At 45.0% G+C, this 19,085-nt stretch overlaps 1 protein-coding gene across 4 annotated transcripts in view; it reads right to left on the bottom strand.

Annotated features, from left to right (window-relative positions):
• The window catches only part of Kif13b (kinesin family member 13B), a 147,693-nt gene that overhangs the window by 59,520 nt on the left and 69,088 nt on the right, over window positions 1–19,085 (bottom strand). For all 4 annotated transcript variants that reach the window (XM_075949955.1, XM_075949952.1, XM_075949953.1 and 1 more), the window contains 7 exons: window positions 13,470–13,682; window positions 12,022–12,132; window positions 10,814–10,948; window positions 5,902–6,032; window positions 2,889–2,975; window positions 1,399–1,589; window positions 359–569 (listed from right to left, as the gene is read on the bottom strand). In XM_075949955.1, coding sequence (XP_075806070.1) covers window positions 359–569; window positions 1,399–1,589; window positions 2,889–2,975; window positions 5,902–6,032; window positions 10,814–10,948; window positions 12,022–12,132; window positions 13,470–13,682 — 1,079 coding nt within the window. The remainder of the gene's footprint in view (window positions 1–358; window positions 570–1,398; window positions 1,590–2,888; window positions 2,976–5,901; window positions 6,033–10,813; window positions 10,949–12,021; window positions 12,133–13,469; window positions 13,683–19,085) is intronic.

The following is a 19,085-nucleotide window of genomic DNA, read 5'->3' as shown; positions in this document are numbered from 1 at the left end:
CCTGCAATCCCAGTGTACAGGGTGCTGAGGCAGGAGGATTCTAAGTTCCAAGCCAGCATACACTGCAGGGTGATTTCAAGGCCAACTTGGAAGATACATGTTTATAAAATTCTGCCTCAAAATAACAACAAAAGAAAAATGAAAGAGGAAAAAAGGAGAGGAAATAGAGAGATGGGAAGAGGTGGGAAAGAAGTGAAGGAGGAGAAGGAGGGAGAGAGACACACCAAGTGACTCTTGGCTGTAGCACCCTCTTGAAATGCTACTCTTTGTAAGCACCACCCAGTGTTTCCATGCAGAACCTTCCCAGGTAGGGAGTACAAACACTACCCAAATCAGTCAGGCTGTCCGGCATACCTACCTCTCCTCAGCCCACTGTCTCAAGCGCTGCTGGGCACTGGGCGAGTGAAAGGAGAGCCGGTCCACACCACGGCAGTTCTGCCTCTCAGGAGACAGCCTTCTTCGGAGCTGTTCCAGTTCGTGTTCGTACATGAGCCTCTGGCGCTCTAGAGCCGATCGCTTTTCCTCCTCATGCTGCTGCTCTAGGCTGTTCAATATGGACTGCATTGGATCTGAACATGTTAAAAGAAAAAAATAAAAAGAACGTAATGAATAAGAGAGTATGGTGTGATAGTTTGAATGTAACTGGCCCCATTAGCTCATAGGGAGTGGCACTATTAGAGAAGTGTGTCACTGTGGGGGCAGGCTTCGAGGTTTTCTATGTTCAGGATACTACCCAGTGTCTCAGACCATTTCCTATTGCCTCCAAGATGCAGGACTCTCGGCTACTTCTCCAGCACCACGTCTGCTTGAACGATACCATGCTCTCTGCCATGATGGTAATGGACTGAACCTCTGAAACTGTAAGTGAGTTCTCCTAAACCTACCCCCCGCCCCTACGTGCACACATGCCCCGCCAGTTAAATGTTTTTCCTTATAAGAGCTGCCATGGTCATGGTGTCTCTTCACAGCAATAGAAACCCCAAGACATAAAGTATACTTCAGACACCCATCATTCATCCAAACTGCCATGACCTGACACATTCTAGACAATTTGGAGTAAGCGTGGCTTTCTCACTGCCAGTTACTTGTGTGATACCTTAGATAGACTCAACCTTGTCTGCAAAGCAGCAAAAGAGAAGGCTAAAATATGTTCTCTGCACAACCTCGGTTGTAGTGAATGCTCCAGAAACACAAGAAACCAAAGGTAGTCACACTTCAAACCTGGGAAATTCCACCCATGAGGACAAGTTTGCAGTGATTTATCACAGCAGAGAGAGGATGTTCTGTAAGTAGAATCAATTATTACAACCAAGGATACAAACAGAGTTCAGAGGTCATCAAGAAAAGTGTGTCATCAAAAACATGCTCAGACCTCCCACAAGCACAGCCTGTGCTCACCGTTGCTGCCCAGTGCCTTCATGGTCACCTCCATCTGTGCATACTCGAAGTTGAAGTTGATCTCACTGGACACCTCACTGGAAGAGTCCCCGTCAGCATCCAGATGCTCATAGCTGCTGTCGTTCTTCAGGGAAGCATCATGCTCCTCATCCTCTCGTTCGACTTTCTTTTTCTTTTTTGGCAGATTGAGTCTTGGGGTGAAAAAAGGGTCATTAAATTAAGAAGGATGCTTAGTCATCCCATTCCTTACACACTAGCATTTGCTAGAGGCTAAGGAAATGCCAAAGCAGTACCAAGAAGCTGCTACACTTAGGACCTTTGTACTCTAGTGCTAGAAATAAAACATCTACATGCGTACAAGTGACTGCAACAAAGTTCGCACAACTTCTACACATTAGGTGAGAGAGAAAAGCTGAGGACCATATCAGAACAAGAACTAGATGTGCTGACAAGTCTCTGGAGACTTTATAAGTAAAACACCACGGTGTACAGAACCATACAGAAGCATCTGAGGGTCTGGGAGACCAGTCAGCAACACTTTCAGTGTGGAAGGAAAAAAATGAAAAGCATTTCCCATGAGCTTGCATCCTTCTAATCTTTCCTGTAAGATCAAAACAGCAAGTGGTATAAAAATAAGGATCAGCACCAGTTAGTTATGAGCAAGGTTTGTTAGACAGAAGACACATTAGCCAAGGACAGAAAGAAGAGACCAGGGTCTGAATGCTACAGCAGACATTTGGGGTACAGTGTTGCAGTCACAGATGAGAGCCTTCCTTTGCAGACTCCCTTGCAGCTACTAGACAGAGTCCACTCAAGGGGACTAAGAGGAAGATTTCTCGTGCCCTGACAAGAAGATAGCAAGGTTGTCCTTTGCTGCCCTTTTGTCCCTGTGAGCTGAGTGCTTCTTTCATGGCTGCAGGGGCACAGTTCTTCCACGGGGAAGTGCCAAGAAAACGGTAGAGCACAGCCCACTCTAGCAGCTTTCTCCTTGAGGGCCTCTCACTGTCTGGGAATACATAACCTGCTTAAGCCATCAGTGTCTAGTGTGCTGGGACTGATTGAAAGCATGGTCAGAGAAACCACCAACCTCCTCTGGGGGATAAGGAAGCTAAATCCCACATTTCTACTACTGCTTTTCAGACAAAAGAAAAGAATAACAGTGTGCAGACAGATGACTGATAGGCAGACAGACAACAAACCCAAAAGAAAAAATGAATTAATTCTGATACCAGATTGGGGGGAAATCTTACACTGGGAAGAAAATTAAACAAATAAGTAAGTTTAGTACTTTTGATGAGAGACATGTCATTCTCGGCACCCAGAGTTCACATATATATGAACAAACACACAAGTCATGAATACAACATATATGTACAAGAATGAGAACACACATAAGAAGGTATCATTTTTATGCTGTTAAAATGACTCTTCTGTTTCAGAACACAGTCTTCAGTGGCCTCCCACCTTCAGAAATGTGAGCAATGCCATACCTGAAGAAATGGTTGTTTCCCCAGAGAATCCTGTCCCCATGGTGCAGCTGGATGGGGCTGGAGACAGAAGACCCATTGACAAACGTCCTGTGGGAAAGAGGACAGCGTGAGTAGGGTGACCACACCCTCTGCTTCCACCACCTTATACTACAGTAGCTCATTTTCCTCAAACTAAACCTGCCCTTGGTGGAGCTAAATATCTGTAGTTACATCTGTACACTTACCTCAAATGCTGAGGACATTAAGTATTAGTTTACAGCCTTCAAAGTTCTAAGCATTATATAGCCCACTTCATACACTGATGGTACTTTCAGAGATCAACCTCTGTTTCTCAAAGCTCTGAACATCTTAGACCGTAGGGAGGAGTAAATATGGAGCCATGACAGGTAATAATTTAAGACAGAGCAAGGAAACAAAGCAGAGCCAAACCAGATGGATAAAGAACTCGCCAAGTGACCAGATTCTAGAAACAGTGGCAGATACCAGGGGTGCAGCATGAAATCTACAGGGAATTCTGAAACTGCTCACAGTGGAGAGCGTCATCCATGTCCTTTCAATCCAGAGACGTCTCATCAGTTCAGCTGAACTGTTTAGTTCAATAACAGACTTCTATAGCAGACATGGTGGGCAGAACACTAGCATGGGAGGAATTTGGAAGGACAGGAAACAAATGGAAAAGTACGCCTGTGCATATTCCCAGGATACCAGCCCACGCCTCTCTCCTACCAACTGAGTCACTGGCTGAGAAATAGGACATCAAGTACAAATTCTTTAACTTGCCATGGGAGGCCTTTCCTTCCTTCCACAAGGAGGTCTCTGTATCTCCTCCCTTCCCTCTTCTAGGGAACCTTCAGCTCCTCTGAAAGCAGATTTCTTTTCTGTACACTAAGTGCAATCAACTCTTCCTCCACTGGGGAACCTATCAGTTTATTGCTTCATCAAGAAACAAGGTCCTGCCCCTCTCCAGCCTCTGGAAGAAGGTCCCGCCCCTCTCCAACCCTCTCTAGCCTCCAGAGTCTTCCTCACAATCCAAGTCCTTTTGGATTCCATTTCCTCTGCAGAGCCTGCTGAGCACTCTGGTCTGAGTTTCTTTAAACTCTATAAAGCTACAAATCTTGTTTGTTTGGTATTGATTGTTCTTTTTTTTTTCTTTTTTCTTTTTTTTTTTTTTTTTTGAGATGGGCTCTCGCTATGTAGGCCTAAGCTCAAGATCCTTCTGCCTCAGCCTCCTTAGTCCTAGGCTTATGAACATATGCCAACACATGACTAAACTATGCACTTACCTGGCTTTATGTGTCCATGATACTCTATGCATTTCCATCCCCACAAACTCTTACTCCCACTCAAACCTTGTTCCCCATGTGGGATTCTTAGACACCAACACTGACCCTTTTGCTTGTCTGTATGAACATTCAAAGTACAAGCTCAAATACAGAGTTGTGATGTGCTAAAGTTAGCACACCCAAGGCTTTATGGCTCCATTCTTCAAATACAATGAGTTAAAAAAGTGAAACAGGAGGCCAGGCATGGTGGCACATGCCTTTAATCCCAGCATTTGAAGAGGAAGGTGAACCTCTTAAGTTCAATGCCAGACCTATCTACAAATCAAGTTCCAGGGCAGCTAGAGCTATACAGAGAAATCTTGCATCAGGAAGTGGGGGTAGGGAGGAAGAACACAGGCTTACTTTGGAAAAGCACTGCAGTTAAGTCATGATTTTAAAAAAAAGAGAATATAAACCAGTTCTTAAAGTCAATCTACATGGGGTACCCATGACAGAAATTGCTTCCACTGCAGCACTGGCCCATCTCCTATACTGACACTCATAGACCATGCCAATCATCAGCCTGTCTGACACTCGTATAGACCACGCTGGTCACCAGTCTGTCGCCTGTGCTGTGAGCCACCCTGCTGAAGCTGCACACACAGTAAGGCTTCGACAGCAACTGCAGTCTTGTCAGAAAAAAATGTTCCCCCGGACTGTCCTATGATCAAGCAGTATAGCATTGAGTAAACCCTGACCCTGAGCATACAGAACCTTTACTATCTCAACTGACAAGAAACTTCCAGAAAGCACCGCTGCTTTGTGCCAAAGATGGTGACGCCTTAACACACACAAAGCAGCATTTCAAATCTTCCAGGTGAGCAGTGAACAGAGGGAGCCCACTGCCAAGGAAAACAACTGGCAGCATTCATTGCCATAACAAGAACTTTGAGTTCTGGAAAATTTTTGTCCATATCCTCCACCCAAAGACCACTGGGAAGTTATCCCAAGTTGAACTACTTGGACTTGGAAGCGGTATGTGGAATGACTGTCTGTGTGGCAGTGCCAGGGTGCCAGGGAAGACCTGGGGTAGAACTGGGCTTTGGCTGATGAGGAGAGGGTTTAGAATCATTTCCATCATTAAAAAGTGTAGCTAACAGGGAACTCCCCCAAGCAGACACTGGCAGAGCTTAGTCCTAAAAGTCAAATGGGAGTTGACAGCCAAAAGAACAGCAGGGTTTTATAAAAGGAGATAAATGGGGAATGCAGGGACTTCCTCCCCAAACCAGAGGACTGTGCCAGCTGAGCAGAAAATGGTTCCAATCAAGACAGAGTGAAGGCAGCTGGAGAGACAGCTCAGTGGTTAAGAGCACATGCTGTTCTTCAGAGGACACGAGTCTGATTACCAGCACCCATGCAGGGGGCTCACAACCATCTGTAACTCCAGCTTCAGGGAATCTGATGACTCTGGCCTCCTTAATCACCCGCACCCATGTGTGTATCCCCTGACACACATATACATACACATAATTGAGAAGTAAATATATATTTTTTTAAAAATGAGGCATGTGAGTGAGGCCAGGGTGCCAGGAGTATGAGAGCATGAGACATGCTAAGATTAAATAGAAAGGGCCTGACACATACCCAGGGTGTCTTAAGTGAGCTGAAAACAAGAGCAGGCCGATGTCCCTCATCCTCCCCCACTCCCTACCCCCGACCCAGTGTAATTCACACTAACTTAAGCATGTTACCTGGTGTTCTTCTGAGGGGTCAGCATGACCTGGCCTTCAGGCATGATGTCTATGATACAGTGCTCGGGAAGAATGCCCATCCCGCAGAGCTGGATGTCCTGGGAATTTGCTGACCCTATCAGTGTGTGCTCCTAAGAAAGAAGTAGAGTTCCCTATGAATTAAGATCAGTTCAGTCAGCCCCTCAGGCACAAGATCTGAAAGCAAATGAATGGTGGCCCCATGACATTCATTCTGTGACTTCTAGGTCTTTAAAAGAAGCAACGTCCCTCAGTTGTGGTCAAGCTCAAAATACAATCTTCTATTTATGTCTTTCTACATTTGTTATTTCTCTTACCATCTTGATTTTAAATATTTTATACCACTCTCAGAGCATAAGCCATATATCAACAGTATTTTACAATACTGTCTAAAAACTACAGTTACAGAGCTGGTAGGTAGAAGAAGAAGGGCTACAAGTTTGAGGTCAGCCCTGGCTGCACAGTGAGTTCAAGGACAGCCGTAGCTACCTAAGACTGTTTCAGGAAGAGGGAGGGGGGGAGGGAGGGAGGGAGGGAGGGAGGGAGGGAGGGAGGGAGGGAGGGAGGGAGGGAGATGGAGAGAGAGTGAACAAGAACTATGTGGTCTCAATCAAAATGAGACAACTACAAAAGTAAACGCTGTTTAAAGACAGCATCTGGGGCCAGGAAAATGGCTCAGTAGGTAAGGGCACTTGAGGCGAAGCCTGAGAAACCAAGTTCAACCCCCAGAACCAACACGGTAGACAGAGATCTGACTCCCACAAGTTTTCTGCTGACCTTCACATGTGTACCTCATTTCAGACGCTTTCTTTTCATTTTTTTCTAAGGTATTTTTAAGTGTATGAGTGTTTTGCTTCATGTTATATCTGTGTACCATGGGCAGACTATGCCTATGGAGACCAAAAGAGGATTTCAGATTCTGAGAGACTAGTTACAGTCCGTTGTGAATGGGCATGTGGGTGCTGGGAATTAAACCCAGGTCCTCTGAAAGAGCAGCCAGTGATCTTAACCACTAAGCCATCTCTCCAGCCCTTCTATCTCAGTGTTTAATATATTTTCAGAGCTAGACCAGTGTCACTGCCCCAGGCTAATCCCTCACCTGGCACTGACTGGGGCTTCTGGCCCACCGTACCAACCAGCATGGAAACTGTACAGATGGTATATCCTGATATCTCCCTCCTCTTGAGCCCCCATGACACCAGTAATTATTGAGTTACTGTTTTGCACATGCTGTTTTCCCCCTTGTTTTGACTGGAACCTATCCAAGGCTCCTGCAGCTGGTACAACCAACACAAGACAGAGTCTGCAGTGATCTGGTATCTGTAGACAGTGATTACAAGTCAACAGAAACAAGAGACACAAACTCAAAACAGGCAAAAGTAATCCAAGTTCTAGTCCTGGCTATTCTGGAACTCATTTTGTTGGCCAGGCTAGCCTCAAATTCAGAGATCCACTCTTCTCTGCCTCCCAAGTGCTGGGATTAAAGTGTGCACCAACACTGCCAAGCTAGAAATCCATCTTTTAAATAAATACTTTGCATATCAAATATGTGGGAAACACTGGATTCCTAGAGAAACAAGAAACTTTCAAATCCCAATTAGAATTTATAGTATAAAGGAAATCTCAAGTCTCTCACTTGAAGTTGCAATCTATTGTGATTTGGAAAATACACTAGGATCCAGACTCTAAATCCAAAAGGCTCAGTTCTGCAAACTCTTTACTGCTCAATGTTTAAGTCAACAGTATGCTCCAAGCAACAGGGGGAAAAACAGATGAAGAAATTTCTCACAGGCTGTCTATCTCCTTGGTATACACATACACAGGCCTATGATCCCAGCACTCAGAAGGCTGCGTCAGGAAGACTGTTAAATTCAAGGTCAGCCTGAGACCCAGTCTCAGAAACATGCTCCACCCCACCCCACCCAAAAAATGATCTAATGAGTACCTAAAGCTGGGATGGGATGGCACATGGTGAGCAACTGAATGAACTAATAAGGGACTCCAAACGGTGACAGTAGAAGGTATATCAGAGTACAGATGGAGGAGCACACTCTGGAGGAGAAAATCCTATTCCCTGGACACAGGATGGAACCCGAATCTGCAGATGATGTTGGGAGAGACACCTAGAGAGATGAGGTCAGCACATCTGAAGTCACATCCATTTGAACTGACTTAGAAGTTGCAGGCTAAGAAAAAAAAGAAGTGCAGCCTCCAAATTCCCCCATCCCACATGGTAGCATTTTCTAAAGAGAGACCATTCTTGGACTGAGCTCACCCTTCTGAATGTGCCTTGTCATGAGGATGGCCTTGCCATCAGGCGAGCCTGGCACTGTCTCAGACTGGGCCCAGATGGAGCTGACCATTCTGGGAAAAAACTGATCTCCTCAACACAAGGGACCAGAAATGTTCTGACCACTCTAAATACCCCTCTCCAAACAGCTGCTGCTGATTTACTAACTTTTTACTTAGAGAACAGACATCAATCGGGTTGCTTTTTTGTGGGTTGTTTTTGTTTTTCTGGGTATCCTGTAACTTAGACAGTTATCACTTCTGAAGGAAAGGGAATTCCAAACTCTGAGACTCCAAAGGGGCAAAGTGCCTAGGTCCTAGTCTACTGTGCATATTCCTGGAGTCCGTGAGTGTCTGTAGACTGTTCTAACTCAGGATGCTAGGCTGGGAAAGAAAGCATGCCTTGCCTTGTAAGCATGAGGACTTAAGTTTGATTCCAGAACCGACTTATAAATGTCAGGCATACCTGCTATGTCAGTCCTGAGGAGGGAGGAACAGGAGTGTTCCTGGGGCTCATCTGCCAGGCAATCTGGCCTAACTGGTAAACACCAGACCACTGAGAAACGCTGTCTCAAATTAGTAGGTGTCTTTCATGACCCAGGGTTGTCTCCTGATATTCACATGCCTGCCTACACACATATCTGTATATACATGTACACACAAATACAGATTTTAAAAAAGATGCTGCCAACACTGTTCAAAGTGTCATGAGAATTGTGATGACATACTATTTTTACTTTTCTATTTATTTTATACGTACGGGTACTTTGGCTGCAAGTATGTCTATGTGCCACTTGCATGCCTGGTACCCTTGGAAGCCAGAAGAAGGTACTAGATCCCCTAGAACTGGAATTACAGACAGTTGGATTTTTTCGGTTGGTTGGTTGGTTGGTTGGTTGGCTGGTTCTGTTTTGTTTGAGACAGATTCCATTGTGTAGCTCTGGTTATTCTAGAACTCACTTTGTAGATAGGCTGGCCTTGAATTTAGAGATCCTCCTCTTGTCTCTGCCTCCAAAGTGTTGGGATTAAAGGTCTGCACACCACAACACCCAGCTGGAGTTACAGACAGTTGTGAGCCACCATATTGGTGCTGGGAATCAAACCCAAGTCCTCTGGAAGAGCAGCCTTCTCTTCAACCCAACACATTATTTTTAACAGGAAAAAATAGCATATGTGGGAGAAAGCAGAATAGGGAATGCAGTATAGTTGTATAGTACTTCTGTCTGTAAAACTTACCCATAGAACCAGTCTTCACATGAACCCAGGAAGCTACCTAGAGGCACTCTCTTCCAGTGTATAAAGAACCAGAAAAGCCTTGACTCTGCACTAGATTTGCATGCATTCATATAAGTATCAAAGACATTATTTAACTCACAGCATTGCCAAATACTATATAAGATACTTAGGGGGGGAAAGGTGGGGAGACTTATCAAAATGATAATAACTAACCAATTATTTCAGTGTATCCTCAATGAAAAGTAAGAAAGAAGCTGTGCTGGTTGGATTTTTTGTCAACTCTCACCTTGATACAACTAGAGTCCTTGGGAAAAGGAAACCAAAATTGAGAAAATGTCTCGATCAAATTTCCTGGGGATAAATCTATGGGGCATGTCCTTGATTAATAATTGATGCAAAAGGGCCCATGGCATGGACCACCATGGGCAGTGACACCTCTGATCAGGAGGTTCTGAGTGGTATAAGAAGGCACACTGACAAAGCCATGGGAGCAAGGCAGTAAGCAGTGTTCCTCCATGGTGTCTGCTTCAGGTTCCTGTCTGTAGTTCCTGCCCTGGTTTCCCATCATGATGGACTGTAAGCTGAAATAAACCCTTTCCTCATCAAGTTTCTCTGGTCCTTTTTTTTTTAATCACAGTAATAGAAAGCAAAAGGACACTAGCCCATGTGCATGTTCTTAGAAGGTAAATGACAGCATTCTTTACAACTGTCTCCGACTTTATCAAAGCCAGCTCTCCTTTCCTGGCCACACTAGTCCATGTAATGATGGGAAGAACCTGGGCTATGTGCAATTAACTCAGGCTCTGGAACAGGTAAGAGAAATGGGAGAAACTCTTCATATCTCACTGTGTCAGGCTCAAGGACTTTCCTGGCTTTCCCATCTTCTGAGATTTTCAGATTTCAATGTGTACTGTATTTTCCTTTCTATTTCATGTGCTGGTCCATCAGATGTCTAGGTATCAATGTGTACTGTATTTTCCTTTCTATTCCATGTGCTGATCCGTCCAATGTCTAGGTGATCAGCTCTCCCTTTTGTTTCTTAATAGGTTGATAATTTAAACTTTTAAATTTTTCCTAAAAGTTATTGGAAACATCAGTCTCCTATCGAGTGGCCCTAACTAAGAACTTTAACTATTTCCTCTCTTATTTAAGAAAATATTCCCTATAAATTATATTAAATAATGGCAGGTACATTACTTAACTTACTGGAAATAATATCATGATATTCTTTTTATATAAGTAGTTTAATAACATCACTCAAAGACAGAAAATGGAAACTGGTCCTAAAACCCCAAGACTGTCCTACACTCCAAGTGATGAAATAAGGCGATGGGTAACACCCAGCACTCCGAGAAGGCCATGCACTCACCTTTAAGTAGTACACCAGGAGTTCATTCAGAGCAGGGTCAGCATTCAGGTTAACCAGGAAGCACTTGTCATCGCCAACTTTGATTCCAGAAGTCTGAAGAGATATCCCGAGGCTCTCAAGCTGCTTCTGCCGCTCCTGCAAAGACACCAGGGAGGTGGTGATCCCCAGCCACAGAGGCAGCAAGACACAGAGGCTCTGACAGTATCAGAAGACTGTCCCACACCTTTATCATCCAGTGCAAAGAAAGCATTCTCAGGAAAAATAAAGATGATCACGTTTTTCTCTTTTCAAATGTTAAAAGTTTCACTTCACCAGAACAAAGGTCAAAACAGCCTGTAATGCTTGCAAGGCCCTTCAGCCTGGCCCATGCCCTCTCCTTCCATCTCAATACACTCATTCTCCCACCTGGGCCACCATGAGCTACACGGAACTTAAGGTCTCCTCTCAAGTCACAGTCATCAGAGTCACTGACTAGGTCTACCACAGTGTAAAATAAAAGTATAAAAATAAGTTAAAAAGTTAAAAATTAGGGCTTAGCAAAAATAGGCGTCTGTATCAACCCCCCGACTCCCACAAACACGTACACACAGGCTCAGGGTACATCAAGGAAGAAGAGACAGAAAGGCTGCAAGAGCCAGAGTTGGAAAGAAGCAAGGTCAAACAGTGTCCTCTGATCAGAGCAGGGCCACTGCGGGCCTGAGCTCAATGCAGCTATGGGGCCTCCACGATCACACCAGTCAACATTCCGGAATGGAGGGGGAAGGTGCTCACGAGTCCCCACCCTGAATTAGAGACAGTTGATGCTGCTGGGGGAGGAAAAGTCGGCTTTTTTTAAGGTATGGCACCTGTTAGGTCAATCCTGCCCCAGGGTGAATGGTCACACACCCATGAGTGTATGAACAATACAGCTGGGAGGAAGGAGTGGGCAGTGACTGCGGTCAAAAGTACATGGTACACATGGATGAAATTCTCAGTAAACATGTAGCTCAGTAATGGGGTCCTTGCTTAGCATGTGTGGGTCCTGAGTTCAATCTCCAGTACAAATAATAAATAAATACTACAAAACTAATCGTTTCTCACACAGAAACAAGCTAATGAAGCTATGAAATCTTTACCTTCAGACCAATTCTCTGAAGCGCAGGCCCATCAATGTGCTAGATTTGCCACACCGCCACGTGAGTACCATGCAAACTGCCCCCAACACAAACCTGTGCAATCTCCTCGGTTTTCCTTAGTTTCTCCTCCCAGGTCACAGTCATTTCCTGGATGAGCTTCTCGGATTCTTCCAGACGGTCTTTCAGCTCTGGAGATTTCATTGCCTAAAAACAAAATGTTACTTTTTCAAATGTCTGTTTGGTACCAGGAAAGAACCACCAGCTGACTGTGAAAGGTCAAGGGCTACCACCTGCCACTGAGTTCTCCACCTGCCTAAGCAGGGTGGTGGCCATCGCAGACCACAACACCTATCCGGGGAGGACTATAGACCCAAGAATCAGCTATGGCGTACTCAGAAAGACAACCTAACTCTTCCCTTTCCTACAGCCTTCTGTGGGGTTCTCATTATATTTCAGGAGATAAATGTGCCAAGCTACCTATGGAGGGCTGATGATTAAAATTGCGGTAAGTTGTACATCTAGACTCACGGGCATTGCTTCATCTCAGTCTCCTCCTACTGATGATTTCAGGAATGTACTCAAGGCTACACAAGTTACATGTGTGCATGCTGCAAACTGGACAGCATTAAAATAACACTTGATCTTAAGCCCAAAGGCAGAGAAGCAATGGGTGGTGTTATTAATAAAGGGAAGACAGAAACCACATCCCCAAGGTTCTTGAAGAACTATAAATTCAGGATAAAATTCAATAGAAACAAAAACAAACCAAAACCATGATCAAGGTAACTGATATGACCATGTAGCCTCTTGATTTTCTACCATAAGAAGAGAAACGAGACAGGAGAGGGATGTGGTGCCAGCTCCAGAGACAAGTCCCTGGGACAGAAACCCTACCCAGAGCAGGAACCCGGAGTATGACATTTCATGCTAACCCAAGGAAAGCGCTCGCATCTAGGCAAGCACTGTGATTTTCAAAGCCTGTTACAGAGCCCAAGCATCAGCCGCCACAGAATGAATGGAGACACTGACCACACAGAACACTTCCGAGCTCTGGCTGCTTCTGTCCTGAGACAGCTTACAATATTACTCGACAAACCTAGCTCACCCATAACAGAAAAGGGTGGGATATAAAGGTGAGGGTGCCTTCTGTTCTAACTGCAAGCTAACAGAATGAGAAAAAAAAGCCATCCAATTCCTTTTGCCTCAACTGTATGCCCAGTTTCTGCACAAAATTAAATCACTTATTTTGTCCCCACCCCCGCCTGTCTTTCTCCCCTTATTCTAGTCTGTCAGCTCCCTGGACAGAAAAGGAACGCAGCACGCTTCCTGTTCCCCATATTCTCTTATCCAATCCTTTTCAACAGCCATAAACAACCCTAAACCTACTTTATCGCTCTACTCACACTCCTCTTCCCACAGAGCATCCCAGAGTTCCTAGCAGAGTACTGCTCAGGGACAGAACAGAATCAGGGGAAGAAAGTTCACACTCCAGCTTGCCAGGGCCCCCAGTGACACAGAGCCTAACCGGCTGGGCCTCCTACCTCAGCCTTGGTCAGCTGCTCGCGCAGCTTCTCCACCTCTTCTCGGAGATCTCGGATGATCCGCGCATTAGGATCCTCGTTCACCACAGCATGGTTGACAATGTGCTTGGCTCGATCTGCATACCTCAGGGTTGAGAGGGTTTCGTCATAGTTATCAGCGGCTGGGCTCACAGTGGCCACCATGGCGGTCTTGCTATTTCCCCCCAGACTGTCCTACCAGGAAGAACACAGTGAAGAGTCTTTTAAAGTCTGCAGAAGTCATCACATGAGAAAGCTGAAATCTGAAAGACTAAAACAGCCCCAGGCCAAGCACACACAAGGAAAAACAGGGGCTCACAGGTAGATCCTCATGGGGCTCAAGCCTGGGGCTGTCTCCTCTCTGCCAATTATTTTCTTTTCTTTTTGGGGGGCAGGGTGTAATGGTGGTGGCAGGGGGCAGGGTTTCTCTGTGTAGCCCTGGCTCTCCTGGAACTCACGCTGTAGACCAGGTTGGTCTTGAACTCAGAGATCCACTTGCCTCTGCTTCCCAAGTGCTGAACCTTAAAGGTGTGCGCCCCATGCCCAGCTCCACTTACTTAACAAACAAAAAAGAACCCCTAAACAACAACAAATCCTTTCATTTTTTTTTCAAGATAGAACAGGAAACCCCAACAGACTGCATTCATCTTTTTAAGTAAAAATTCACCCAAAGTTAGCGTGTCCCATTTAATAGGCAATGTGAGCAGACTTCGGTGGCTAGCCAACCTAGAGGAACTGGGTGTGCATAGTATCAGCTCCTTTGGGGACTTTGGTAGTGCTGTGGATGGAACCTATGACTTCCTGAATGCAGGCTACGGCTGTGCCGCTGAGCCACACTCCCAGCTCCAAGGAAGCTCACCAACACCTTCCTCCTCGGTTCCTCCTGTCCTGTAGGTACAAGTTCCCGGGAACCTTGTAAGGCTCTGAAACCTAAGGGACAATTATGGGCCTCTGAACCAAAAGCTGAGTTGCAGCAGCTTCATTTCTCCCTCTGCCAGCATTCTAGAAACTAGCACATGCTCTGCACAACAGCTTACACAGCTCATTCAAAGATCCCAAGGAAGCTACTCATCCGAATGTCAGGGAGCTGGCTTCCAGGACAGGAGAATTATGCTAATTAGAACATTCAAAATAATGAATTATGTAAATCGGTAGTAGAACACTTGCAGAGCGTGCATGCTCTGGGTTATATCTCAGGATTGAAAAGAAAGATAAAGAAAAACCCTCAAAAACTTTAAAATCAGCCGATCAGCTCCCACTCCACTGGCCATGCAAAGGCAACTGGAGGCCACTGCTCTGCATCTCCACCTCCCAAGTCCTCACTAGTACAGACCTCTTTCCTTGTGTGTGGTCAGCATTAATAGACTGGCACCTAACTGGCAAAACACCAAAGGTAACAGAAGGGATGGCACGTAACTTTTGATATTAAATTAAAAGCAGGTGGTGCTTTCTGTCTAGGGCACTATCTCTTGCTCTCAGGAGGAGTTGCCATGAGGTAGGCTGGCCCCTAGGAAGAGACTCACGGCAGTGAAAAGGGAAGCAAGCCCTTGAGTTCGGCCTATCCACATGGAAATGAGGAACCCCCTCACCCAGGATCAGGCCTCCAGATGGCTACAGCCTTGCCTCATACTTGGACTACAGCACATAGGCCCTAGCCCCAAGCACCGAAGACTGCCTGTGGAATCCTGAGATGGTGACTGCTGGTCCTGCTAGCTCGTTGGGTATAATTTGTTACAGGAGGGTGGATAACTGCAGGCATTATTACCATACCATGCAAGGCATGGAAGCATCATAAAAAAACTAAACCAGGCCAGCAGTGGTGCACTGGGGAGGCAGAGGCAGGCAGATCTCTGTGAGTTAAGAGGCCAGCCTGGTCTACAGAGTGAGTTCCAGGAAGCCATGATTACATAGGAAAAAAAAAAAAAAGCTAACCATGATAATGCGCACTTGCAATCCCAGTGCTGGGTAGGTGGAGGAAAAGCAGATCCCTGGGACTTCCTGGTCAGCCTGATCACTAGATGAGACCCAAGCCAGCGAGAGACCCCGTCTTGAAATAGGTGAGAACTAGAAAGATTGTTCAGGAATTCCGAGTGTTTACTGCTCTCACAGAAAACCTGGGTTCAGTTCCCAGTACCTACAAGGTGGTTCACAACTGCCAATAACTCCAGTTTCAGGGGATTCTGATGTCTTCTGCTGGCTCCTACATGTCTGTGATGCATATAACCTCACATGGGCAAACATTATATACATACAATAAAAATATTTTAAATGACTTGAAAGCTACACAGAATGTGGGGAACACCACCCAAGAGTCATCTAGCCTCCACATGCACACATGCATGCACATGGCCCTGCACATACACGAACACATAAAGATTCAATATTCCCTTTCAGAAATGCAATCCCAATGAATGACAGTCTCAAAATCCAGAGAAACGTTCACTACATCACAAGAAGGCTGACTTTGGCCAATATTCGTCTTCAGAAAACTCTTAATTCTGAAATACAGCTTTTCTAATTTTAACACACATAAAATTTGTTAGAAATTTTTGTAGTTTTACACAGTTCTTTGCCTTTTTTTGAATTCACTTAGTACCCCCACCCTACTAGTGAGAAAACAGGCTTGTTCTAAATGAAAACAGACAAAAACAAACAAGACACAACCATCAACAACCTGCCTAACAATTCAGAACCAGCAGACTGGGCAGCACTCTACCCCAGTTCCAAACAGACCTCTCCTTCCTCCCACACAGCCACTTCAGGACTAAGGGCCGACACTGCTCCAAATTATTCTGTCCTGATATTAGAAACAAAATTAATTCCCAAGGCATCAACAGCTCAATCACAGACAGTATGTATGCTTACTCATCCATTACTGAAAACTTAGTTTTTCAAAGAAAGCAGAAATAATTATATTGAAGAAAGTAAGTTCTCACTTATAGAAAGGCAGGAAATGTAACCAATCTGGACTTCCGGGAGTACAAGCCAGGACTGCTTGACTCTCTTTTCACTCCTAGACGCTGATGTCACATTGTCAATGCTCCAGGTTTGTCTGTGGAGTCCCATGCAGATTAATGACATTCAGATGGGACAGAAAGTCTCAAGGGCTGCAGTTCCACCCATCAGCAATGCCACATATCCCACTTAGGACTACAGCAGTCTGCCCATGGACACGCCAAGCATGGACGACAAATGGGACTGTAACCATAACCACCAGGAGCAAAAGCAAGCGGCCGCTGTGTTTAGGCTGAGAAAAGGAAACTGGCACCCCAGGCTTGATTTACTAAATGACCATGGAGCAGCAAAATGCTCATATTGCCTTGAAAGAAAAGGAAACTGTAACAAAAGAATGGGCAGGCATCCAAGAAAGAGTTTACAGTTTATTGTTTACTCTTTAAGCAAATCAGACCAGCTTTGTTTCCAATGTGGCAATGCAAATTAAATGGACACTAGAAAGAAATCTCATTTTAGAAGTCAGAATTTTTCTTTTCAAGTTGAAAGAACACTGAAGCTGTCTAATCAAATTACTTCATTGTTCAGCTAAGAAGCTGAGTCCCAGAAAGGCTGAAATTCTCATGGAAGGTCAGAGTGCTAGTTCAGAGCAGAGCTGGGATTACTTGCTCTTCCCTCTCATGAGCTTTGCCATCTAATGGGAAAGGCAATGCTGTAGGAGAGTTAGATCCAGGGTCTGACCACAAAGAGAGGGAAGAACCCAGAAGAGATGACACTGCAGACCTCCAGGTGAACCAGCACTGGCAGGCACAAGAGAGAGAGCCAGGAGAGATGGAAGTAACTACAGCACAGGCCTTTAACCAAGGCACTCAGGAGACAGAGGCAAGCGGATCTCTCTGAGTTCAAGTCCAGTCTGTTCTACAGAGTAAGTTCCAAGACAGCCAGAGCTACACAAAGAAACCCAATCTTGAAAAAACAAAACAAAACAAAAAAAAAAAAAAAAAACCAAAGCCCTAAAGTAAGAAAAGTTAAGACAGCTATCTGCACCAACTAGAATCTACCACACCGGAGAGCAGAAGACAAAAGCTAGGAGGAAAGGTCAGCTAGAGCGGGCCTTTGTAAGGCACTCAAGGAAGAACTTGACCTTGATTCTAGGGGACTGGAGGACTGGAAGAGACTTAAAGTTCTGGTGAATTCAGAAATTGTATAGAATGGGTTGGACAAAAAAGTCCAAAGGAAGTGGTTGTCAGCTAGGTGAGAGGTCTACATGACACCCACTAGGAACTGACATTAAGAATAAAAGTGGGGGTTAGCTCTCACAGAGTGTGACCTGGGCACACGTTACCAGACATGGGGTTAAGAGACCCACACATAGACAGAGATAAACATCAAGTGCGTAGCACAAATATTGTGTAAATGGCATTCAAACACAAACCAAACATGCGCATCTTGTCAAAGATAAGCAATTAGATGCGGGGGAGATAGCTCAGTCAGTAAAAGCTGTAACACCCAAACGTAAGAGCCTGAGTGTGATCCAGCACCTACATAAAAAGCCGGGTAATGGCAGCCAGTGGGGAGTCAGGCACCTCTCTGGGGCACACTGGGCACTCAGATCCCAGTGACAGACCCTGGCTCAAAGGTCAAGAAGCATTGCTCCTGAGAATGACACCCAAGGCTGACCTCCAGCACACCTCTACACACATCCGTTTCCTTAAAAGCTGAGCCATTTCAAAAGGGTGGCACACAGTGACACACTGCGGATTCCACTCAGAGATTTTTTCCTTTAATTTGCATTTTTATTGTTTAATTTTTAATTTTTATTATATTGTTTTCTTTGTGGGCAAGATTGCAAGAACGAAGGATACAAGATATAGGATAGGGAGATGAGTGGAATTGTGGTGCATGATATGAAATTCATAAAGAATCAATAAAAAGTTTTACAAAAAAAAGTGGGGCTGATGAGGTGACTCAGAGATCAAGAGCCTGTCTGCCCTTCCAGAGGATCTGAGTTCAATTCCCAGCAACCATATAGTGGTCACAACAGTATATAATGAGATCTGGTGCCCTCTTCTGGCCTGCAGGCATACATACAGGAGGAACAGTGAATACATAAAAAACAAATCTTTAAAAAAGGCAAAAAAATAAAAAAAAAGTGAGCCATTTTTTTATAGACTCAAAGGAAGTCATTCAAGAGAAATCTGGCAGAGGGGTATGCAAATCTCACACCAACACTGAAAGGTGGGGCTTGGGGCGGACTATGAGTTAAGAGGACAAGGCAGCAGCCTAATGCCCACTTACAAATGAACTGAGAATTCATGCGCTGGGTGGGGTGGAAGGCAAACCACTACATCTCCGGGGTAAGTTTTTAAAGCCCTCCTTAGGTTCTTGGTGCAAAAGTCAAATATGAGATAAAAAAGATATTTCAAGTCTCTTTCGTTTTGTTTTGTTTTTTGAGACAGGGTTTCTCTGTGTAGCTTTGGAGCCTGTCCTGGCCCTCACTCCTAGACCAGGCTGGCCTTGAACTCACAGAGATCGACCAGCCTCTGCCTTCCAAGTGCAGGGATTAAAGGCAAGTACCACCGCTCAGCTGATAATTCAAATCTTTAAGGGAAAAAAAAATTAACGACAGAAACCAAATAAACACGC

The sequence above is a fragment of the Microtus pennsylvanicus genome, chromosome 15 (assembly GCF_037038515.1).
Source record: "Microtus pennsylvanicus isolate mMicPen1 chromosome 15, mMicPen1.hap1, whole genome shotgun sequence".
NCBI lineage: Eukaryota > Metazoa > Chordata > Mammalia > Rodentia > Cricetidae > Microtus > Microtus pennsylvanicus.
Note: the sequence above shows the minus strand (reverse complement) of the source record. Positions and strands in the feature narration are given on the sequence as shown.